Source organism: Malaclemys terrapin, chromosome 12 (assembly GCF_027887155.1).
Source record: "Malaclemys terrapin pileata isolate rMalTer1 chromosome 12, rMalTer1.hap1, whole genome shotgun sequence".
NCBI lineage: Eukaryota > Metazoa > Chordata > Testudines > Emydidae > Malaclemys > Malaclemys terrapin.
The window spans coordinates 41,523,437-41,533,657 of NC_071516.1; the positions used below are offsets into that span (position 1 = coordinate 41,523,437).

Consider the following 10,221-nt stretch of genomic DNA (forward strand, 5'->3'; position numbering starts at 1 on the left):
GGTACAATATACACAGGGGGAAGTGTGCTTCATTTTCTGCCATCGGTGGTGGAGATGGTTCAGTTATATATTATTTATATAATGTAAAGTAATGCACATTGGAAAAAATAACCCCAACTATACATACAATATGATGGGGGCTAATTTAGCTACAACAAGTCAGGAAAAAGATCTTGGAGTCATCATGGATAGTTCTCTGAAAATGTCCATGCAGTGTGCAGAGGCGGTCAAAAAAGCAAACAGGATGTTAGGAATCATTAAAAAGGGGATAGAGAATAAGACTGAGAATATATTATTGCCCTTATATAAATCAATGGTACGCCCTCATCTCGAATACTGTGTACAGATGTGTTCTCCTCATCTCAAAAAAGGTATACTGGCACTAGAAAAGGTTCAGAAAAGGGCAACTAAAATGATTAAGGGTTTGGAACGGGTCCCATATGAGGAGAGATTAAAGAGGCTAGGACTCTTCAGCTTGAAAAAGAGGAGACTAAGGGGGGATATGATAGAGGTATATAAAATCATGAGTGATGTGGAGAAAGTGGATAAGGAAAAGTTATTTACTTATTCCCACAATACAAGAATTAGGGGTCACCAAATGAAATTAATAGGCAGCAGGTTTAAAACAAATACAAGGAAGTTCTTCTTCACGCAGTGCACAGTCAACTTGTGGAACTCCTTACCTGAGAAGGTTGTGAAGGCTAGGACTATAACAGAGTTTAAAAGAGAACTGGATAAATTCATGGTGGTCAAGTCCATTAATGGCTGTTAGCCAGGACGGGTAAGGAATGGTGTCCCTAGCCTCTGTCTGTCAGAGGATGGAGATGGATGGCAGGAGAGAGATCACTTGATCATTGCCTGTTAGGTTCACTCCCTCTGGGGCACTTGGCATTGGCCACTGTCGGTAGACAGGATACTGGGCTAGATGGACCTTTGGTCTGACCTGGTACGGCCTTTCTTATGTTCTTATGTTCCATGCTTACACCGATACGGCTCATTTTGTAAATCTGCAACCATCCCCATCCGTTCATCCCTCTCCTGCTGAATTGCCTCACAGGACTTCTCTGCCCTTGCAGTGTCCCTTGTCTTTAAATTAGCTACCTCCACTGCTAGTATGGACTTTTCCATTAAAATCCATTGTTGGTCCACTATCCCCTACAAAGCTTTCATATGTTGGAGGCGATCAGGTTACCATTTTACCAAGTATGCCACCCCAGCACACAGACCATGTAACACCATTCTTTTTTTCCAGTATTCCTTTCCCTTGGGGTCCCCCAAAATCTACCCCATCTCCTTTTCAATCTCATCCCAGGTGGACCCCCATATCTTGTATGGTCCCTGATTCTTCCATATCCATTTATTTAAAAAGTCCATTACCCTGGCCTGCAAGAACCTACAAGTACCATCATGAGAGCTCTCCATACCCCTGCCATGCAGCTGCACGGACAATTGGTGAGAGGGACTTACTTTGCTGCTACTCACTTGTCCAGCGTGATGCATCCAAATCATGGCACCAAGATGTTAGGGAGTTTTCCCTTCACCCTGCCCTAGTTCTTTCATGCAGACAGAAAGCAGAAGATGGTAAGTCTGAAGTGCAGGCAATGTGATGTTTATTGGGGTTAATCAAGAAAACATATCCATAGCTATACATGCCACAGAGCCTTCCCTGTGTCCCCCTCAACTTACTTAGCAGGAATAATTACACCTCCAGTGCACATCCCTGGTCACACCCCTTACAATTTATGGTCATGTTCCGTTTTGGAGGGTTGTGAGTCTGGGGTCTTCATTAACACCTCTTTTGTATCCCATGGGGGGGTAAGGAGTGAGGTTATGCTTCAGTCAGGGACAGCCATTTCTTTGGTTTTAGTGTTTCTTATACATTCCGCCCAATCCCCCTGACCACTCCCAACTGGTTGCTTGATCTTATCTCGTGAGAGGAGTTGAGGGAGGACTGTGCTTCAAGTGTACACTTGTATATTAAACTCCTACTCTTCCCAGGAACACATTAGCTGTATCTCTTATCTCTTTTCACCCCATCTGCTTGTGGGCAGATGTAACATACAGTGTCTTTGTTCTTTTTATTGGGCAATCAAGACCCAAACTTTTATCTCAGTCAAATATACAGGCCTGAATACTACATTATCATCACTGACGCTCCTAACAATCCACTAACCTGTATGATGAAAATACCCCAATCCTATGAGGGTGAGGCGGTTTAGATATGGTAAAAGAGGAAGAAATTATTCATGCATATTCATGATGAATAGCAAGGCCTATAAATTCTTGACATGGGTAGGCTCATTGGAATTCTCAATCGGCATTCTAGAGTCAAACTAGGATCTGTCTCAACCCTTCCAGAGCTCTCAGAGTTTACAGTGAATATACTCTAGGTAATGGTGCTGGACATTATTACAGAGTTGAATTATTTCTCCTTACATGTGTGGATTGTTTTACTTTCAAGACAAATCATAGTGATAATAAAAATTTTGCAATCCCAAAATGTCTTCCCAGCATGTTGGTGTTATTGTCACTGACATGCACAATGGGGCTCCCAACTAAACAGTAATACTGATAATACTCAACCTGATCTTGGACAAGAAAATACCATATTTTGGAGTGTTAATTCGGAACCTAAATAATTAGAGTGATCAGTAACTAATCAATAGACCAGGCAACAGAAGACAAGGCTACGTAGGTGTAGGGCTCCCAACTAAACAGTAACTCTGATAATACTGGGCCTGATCTTGGGACAAGAAGCTAACTAATTCAAGTTTTAAATGGGAACACCAAATAATTTGGCTGATCAATACCTAATCAATAGATCAGACAACACAAGATGTTGTACAGAGGCCTACACTTTGGAGTATGTGCTTTCTTATCCGTCTGTATAAATAAATAATGCAGATAGTGCTGTCCCTGGATTCTATGGCATTCCACCACCTGTGTGTTTTAGAGGTGACTCCAGACTTGCAGTTGTTGGCCTTTTGCACAGCAGCACAAATTCATATCTCAGGTAAACTGACCTGGCAACACTCAGGTGGTGATGAGCCCTTTCATACCATGACTGGATTTGGCTCACTGCGTGCTACTGCACCACTACATTTTGGTAGTTGGGACAGTTGCTCAGTTTTTCTCTCTGGCCTTTGTGAACAATTAGGTTTCTGGGACCTTGGTGTCTCCATGGCTTCAGACACCACGCTGCTGAGTAAAAATGTTACTTATTACTCTAAATTTCAAATGCTTTAAGGAGCTGAACTCCCATTTTCAAAAGTGCCCCAATAATTTCCTAGAGGCATCTAAATATCTTTAAAACTTGGCCTTAGTAACTTGGAAGTCTAAGGACTTCTTTACGCTTTTAACACTACAGCGGTATAGCTGCAGCCTATTCCACGTCTTTTTAGAGAACCTTCAGCGTTAGCATTTGCCATCTTGTTAATAGTAAGACAATATTTGCAATAATTATTTTGAGCCCTATTTTCAAATGTTGCTCTTCTTTGGTCCCAATCCTGAAAAGTGACCCACCTCTGCAGACTTCTCTGTCTTGAATTTCTCAGACTATTTTTAGAGCACATGGACTGTACACCAGTAGAGAGATTGTGTTGTGGAAGGTTTCTCTCTCATTTGTGATCCACTGCCTCTCCATCCAGATGAAAGTATGGGGACTATCCACGTTGCCCATTCAACATCACATAACATCCCAGCACAAGCTACAGAAATTGTTCATATGGAAATGTGACATTAGGATAGCATTAGTAACTGGATTAAGGGTTAAGCACTGTAGACCTAGTGCAGGGCCCCAGCTCCAGAAGTCATGAAATTACAGCCGAATCTCAGTGTTTTATTTTTTTAAACAAATGTAATTTTCTATTCTTTATGGGCTAGAAAGCTTGAAAACAACCCATAACTGAGATGATAGCAAACGTAACTAATACAACCTCTGCCTGAGTCTGCAGAGAGCCTGATACTGTGAAAATGTTAACTCCAGATGGGGAGTTAACACTACCACATGGATCAATTCTGGGAGATACAACCCAATTATTTACATATGTGCCACCACTTCTCCCCACTCTTTCTGGGAGTACCTCTGAAGTTGCCTGTCTCATGTTGAAGTAGGTGTTTTCTCTGGGTGGATGTCTATGTCTGGGCCTTTCCCCACTCTCTTATCTCTCAATATCCCTGTTATGTTATCTATCCGCCGCAGACCTAATGTGTATATATTCATCAGCCAATTTCCCAGCTGAGTGCCCACCTCACACATTTCTTTCTATGAACCATGATCTCAAGATCTTAGACTATTTCATGGCTATTAAAATGGGATGGAGGTTCTAAGCAATAAGAATCTCAAATACAGAAACAAACATAAAACTAGGCATCATGCTACAGATACTCAGGTCACGTCAACTGGAATAGCTCCATAGCACTAGGCAAATTTATACCATCTGGGCATCTGGCTTTATTGACTCCAATGGTACTGTGACAGATTTACACAAAGGGTGTGTGTGGGCAGGATTGATGTACAACAGATATGGATCTGGCCCCTTTGACTCCATTGGAGCTACAACTGATTTACACCACATGGGGATCTGACCCTTCTTATTTGTTCAGTCTCTCTGACATACCTACAATCAGTGTGAAATAAACAGTTTTAAGATGGCATACAGCATTTCACCTGCAGACTGATGTGCCTTTTATTTTCGTGTTCGCATTCATAGAATTGCTGAAAGAAAGAAAGAAAGAAAGAAAGAAAGAAAGAAAGAAAGAAAGAAAGAAAGAAAGAAAGAAAGAAAGAAAGAAAGAAAGGTCGGGCCATCAAGCCCTATAAAAATTGAAATTCAGATACAGAAAATCTCTGCAACACTGAATTCCTCCAAAGTTCTGTCCCCAGTGGAAATGAATCGCTCCTTAGCCATTAAAAGTTACACTCTGGCAATTAATCCCATGGGCAAAGAGCTGAGAATATGTTGACTGGATAGAAACTTTTGTCTTTCATTCAGTTCAGATTCACAGGCAAATAAAATTGATTTTAAATTGTTTTAGAGGACATATCCCCAGCTGGTGTAAATCAGCAGTAGCTCCAGTGGAGTTAATGAGGCCTGATTCCCAACTGGTGAAAACTGACATAGCTTCATCGCTGTTTTAGGGCCAGATCCCCAGCTAATGTGAAACAAAGTAGCTCCATTGAAATCAAAGGCCCACATCTCCACTTGGTGTAAAGAGCCCTAACTCATTGGAACTCAACGGAACTATATCAATTTACACCATTTCAGGACATTGCACTGAGCTATTAATGTTTGCCTCCGGCTACCTCTTAGTGACCAACATCAAACAGCCAGAGCAGCCTGAGCTGTGGGTTCTTCTGGTGTCTGCATCCCAAGAGCTGCTGACAAAATGCAGGAGAAAAAAAATCTCTCCTCCCCCAGAGCTGTTCATGTGGCATTAATGAAGGAACAGGCTATTACAGGCCAGCTGGGGCTCTGGTGCCACTGGGCTCTGAGCTATTGTAGGTCAGATATCTGTGCTACCAATATTTATTCTATTCTGCAATCTCCTTGGGATGCCACATGGGACTCAGCCCTGCCTTGTTTTTAACCAAGGGTCCTTTCAGGGATGCTGCCATTGTGCGAGATTCAGGCTGGGTGCTCTTCCCCCTCTGTGGGGTTAGGGTCAGCTAGGGCAGCTTGTCAGGGTGGTTTGTTCCTGAGGTGAGATCAGATTTAGCTATTTAGCTCCAGACAAGGTATATCCTTGGCTATGACTGAGTCTGAATTCTGCACAGGCAAGGATCAATTTCAGAGATGTGAGGGGTTTCCAATCCCCATTCCATTTAGTCCTTCACTTTTCAGCCAAGACTGCCCAAAGAGGGGCACCCATCTGTGGAGTAGGTCCCTGTCTGCTAGGAACTGCAGAGAGACCCAGCAACTCAGTGAATATCGCGAAGAGACTTGGAGACAGCAGCTGGATAACACAGTGATGAGGCATTACTGACAGGTGCAAAGAGAGACAGTGACTGAAGAATCCTGGCATTGGACTGTCCAATGCTTCAGAGGCAGGGAAACATTCCACAAAGACCAATACTGTAAGTCTGCTATTTCAGTTAAATATGTGTGGGTGCTAATATACTGGAGCAATGTAATATTAGAACTATGAGTTACAATTGGAACTCTTTGAAATATTTAGAGCTGCTCATTTTTTTCCAGCATAAAAATTTCTATTGTCATTGAAATTGTAGAAACCATTTTTTTGGTTTTGTGAATCGAGAACCAAACAATTGCTGGAAAAAAATACTGAAAACTGAAAATTTTTCACTGAATGTTTTGAAAAAAGAAAAAGATTTTTCCAATACATACATTGATTTTAAGGATAGCACAGACCTATCATATTTTTTTTCAATTTAAAGCCCACTTTTCCTTTGAAATAATTTAAATAGAAAATATCTGAATTCCCCATATTGAAAACTAATATTTAAGCCAGTGGGCCAGCATTGATATTGTCCAATAACAATGTCCCTCTATTCCAATCACATTTATTGCTCTTTCAAAAAGATTCTTGCAGAATGGTAAAACTGAGTAAGTGGCAATGTTAGTATCCTCAGACTATGTTTTATACATAAAGGCATCTTTAAACTGAGGCACTGAGAGGTGAAGCCCGCAGCCAAAACCTGTCTCTGCTCAACTACTGAGAAGAGGGCAATGTGGCTAGACGCCAGATCTCCTGTTCTAGCACCGCATCCTCTGTTTCACACTGATGCCTGCTAACCGGAAATATTCTTAACAGGTGGACAGCACACAAACATAGTAAGACACAGCCTGTGTCCCAGAGAGCTTACAACTGAAGTAGACAGGACAGAAAAAGATAGGGAGAAGAAATAGAGGTACAGGAAGGCCCAAGGTTACAGAGTAAATCTGTGGCAGAACCAAGAATAGCAACCAAGTCTCCTGATGGCCACTGAAAGGCAAAGGCCAGATATACAGTCACCGAGGGAAATGACAAAACTTAGAAGTAACTGAGAGATGCTATTAGTCTCTCATCACACAGCGATGGAAATGCAGCTGGGATTTGGTGCCATAGATCAATTTTGGAAACAGGCAGCAGGCTGTCTCTGTGGTCTTGCAGTGGAATACTTACAACTGAGCTGTCATTGGGGATGCTTTCTGAGTCCATGTAATATTTCTTCAGAAACTGGAAATCTGGCAGCATTTGCTTTTTAATACATTACCTCCACATCCAAGTTTGCATATTTCCCCAATAGGGGAAATAGCTTGGCTAGATCATTGGGTTGGATGTGCTTTGCTCCATCCATCACACAGCATTTTATCAAGCCGCATCCTGAGCCAGACCTTCAAATAGTGTAAACTGATGCAACTCCATTGACATTAAGGGGCCTATGCCAATTTACACTCGTGTGTTAATTCACCTCTCCTAGTCAATGGCAGTGATGAATGCTGTGCACCTTTCACACTCCTACAGTGAGAGATTACTGAGGGAAATCAGGGCCATATCCTCTGTCACTGTAACCCCGACCATTGTCTTTGTTCTTCCCAACACATTCATCACACAATGAACTGAGGAAAAAAATGTCCAACCAACCACCATGACTGAGTTCCTTCTCCTGGGATGCTCTGACGTTCGGGAGCTGCAGATTTTACACTTCTTGGTTTTTCTAGTGATTTACCTGGCAGCCCTGATGGGCCATCTTCTGATCATCACAGCCATAGCCCTCGACCACCATCTTCACACCCCCAGTTTTCCTTTGAAATAATTTAAATGGAAAATATCTGAATATTCCAGATTGGAAACTTTGATTTCAATCAGGTTGGGAATATTAACATTATCTGGTAATAGTAAAATTTGAACCCAGACACTCTATTGCAACTGTGTATATTTCTGTTTCAAAGGTACACTTATTGAATGGCAATACTGAGTAAGCAGCAAAGTTGGTAGCCTACAGCATATTTATTAAGCATACTAATGCCTTAGATGGGGAACAGTGAATTGAAGTCCACGCCAAAGCCTGCCTCTCTTAACCCTGCCCCTAGATATAGAGGAGGTGAATGTGATTGTAACCTAGATCTCCTGCTCTAGAGCCATATACTCTGTCCCACACTGCTGCCAGCTAAACACGTATGCTGTAAATGGGGGCATCAAACATACACATAACAAGATACAGCCCATCCCCCACAGAGCTCACAGTCCAAGCAGACCAGACAGAGAAAGGGTGGGATGAGAAACAGAGGCACAGGGGGGAAGTGACTGGCCCAAGGTCACAGAGCAGGTCAGTGGCAGAGCAAAGAATAGACCCTAAGTCTCCTGATGGCCAGTGACCCACACAAACGTCGCAGCAAAGAGGTAGCTGAGCGATGCTACTAGTCCATTGTTACACTTAGATTGAAGTGGGATCTTGTGTCACAAATCAATACGTACGCAGGCAGCAAGTCATCTATGTGGTGCTGCAGTGGAATCATTAAAGACAAGCTCTCATACACGATGCTAGCAAGTCTGTGTCATATTTCCCCAGAGAGTGGATATCAGGCTGTGTTGGCATTTTAACAGAGCCTGCTGTTTGTAGCAAGAAAGGATCCAGCTTGCCTAGAATATTGCACTACGATAGTACTTTGCTCCATCCTCCACACGGCATTTTATCAAGCCACATCCTGGGGCAGATCTTTAGATGGTGCAAACTGATGCAGCTCCATTGACTTTAAGGAAGCCATGTCAATTTGCACGTGTGTGATAACTCACCACTCCTAGTTAATAGCAGTGATGAGTGCTGTGCATCGTTGACACTCACATCATGAGATATTGCTGCAGGGAATCAGGGCCACTCCCTCTCTCACTCTAATCCCCACCACTGTCTATGTCCTTCCCTCCACAGCCATCACACAATTAACTGAGAAAGACAATGTCCAACCAAACCTCTGTGACCACGTTCCTTCTCTTGGGATTCTCTGATGTTCGGGAGCTGCAGATTTTGCACTTTGTAATGTTCCTACTGATTTACCTGGCAGGCCTGATGGGGAATCTTCTCATTATCTCGGCCATAGCTGTCAACAACCATCTTCACACCCCCATGTACTTCTTCCTGGTGAATCTGTCCATTATAGACCTCGGCTGCATCTCTGTCACCATCCCCAAATCCATGGCCAACTCCCTCATGAGCACCAGGTCGATTTCTTATCCTGGATGTGTCGCCCAAGTCTTTCTCTTATTAGTCTTCATTGCAGCTGATCTTGCCTTACTCACCATCATGGCATATGACCGATATGTCGCCATCTGCCAACCACTGCACTATGAGACAGTGATGAACAGGACAGCTTGTGTCCAAATGGCAGCCAGTGCCTGGATTGCTGGTAGTGTCTACTCTGCACTGCACACTGGGAACACTTTCAGGTTGCCCTTCTGCCAGTCCAATGTCATCAACCAGTTCTTCTGTGAAATCCCCCACCTACTCAAGCTCGCCTGCTCTGACTCATACCTCAGTGAAGTTTGGGCTATTGCCTTTAGTATGATTTTAGGTTTAAGCTGCTTTGTTTTTATAATTCTGTCTTATGTTCAGATCTTCAAAGCAGTGCTGAGAATCCCCTCTGAGCAGGGCCGGGGTAAAGCTTTCTCCACCTGCCTCCCTCACGTCACTGTGGTCTCTTTGTTACTTTGCACTGGCTTCTTTGAGTACATCAAACCCACCTCCAGCTCAGCATCAAATATGGATCTCACGATAGGTGTTCTCTATTCCCTGGTGCCTCCAGTGATGAATCCGATCATCTACAGCATGAGGAACAAGGAGATCAAAGCTGCATTAAAGAAACTGATTGTGTGGAGGCTATTCACCAAGAATTAAAATGTCCATCATTGGTACTTGATTGAGATTTCATTCTGAGCTTCTTTATGAATATAATCAACTGATGACAAAATTGTCTCCTTGAGAAAATAGTGTGCAATTTGTTTATGAAATCATAAAATGTGGACTAACTCCACTGAAGTAAAATGAGTTAATTTAGAATTACACCAGTGTAAAAAAGATAAGACTCTAAATATCTATCCATAAATGTACACACGCACCTATCTATCTGTCTTATACTGCTAACATCACTTTGCTATCTGAACGTGTTGCACAGAATATCAGTAGCCATAGCTACGTCACCAGTGGAATTCATTAATTTTCTGGTGCTTCTCCTTTTTGAGGTGGATAAAATTTGTGATCGGGGTATGAGAGGTTTGGCTTGT

At 42.6% G+C, this 10,221-nt stretch overlaps 1 protein-coding gene across 1 annotated transcript; it reads left to right on the forward strand.

Moving 5' to 3' along the window:
- The first annotated feature begins 8,893 nt into the window (after window positions 1–8,893).
- LOC128847050 (olfactory receptor 14A16-like) lies at window positions 8,894–9,835 on the forward strand. The gene has a single exon (XM_054046378.1). The coding sequence runs from the start codon at window positions 8,900–8,902 to the stop codon at window positions 9,833–9,835; it is 936 nt and encodes a 311-aa protein (XP_053902353.1). The 5' UTR covers window positions 8,894–8,899.
- The last annotated feature ends 386 nt before the right edge of the window (window positions 9,836–10,221 follow it).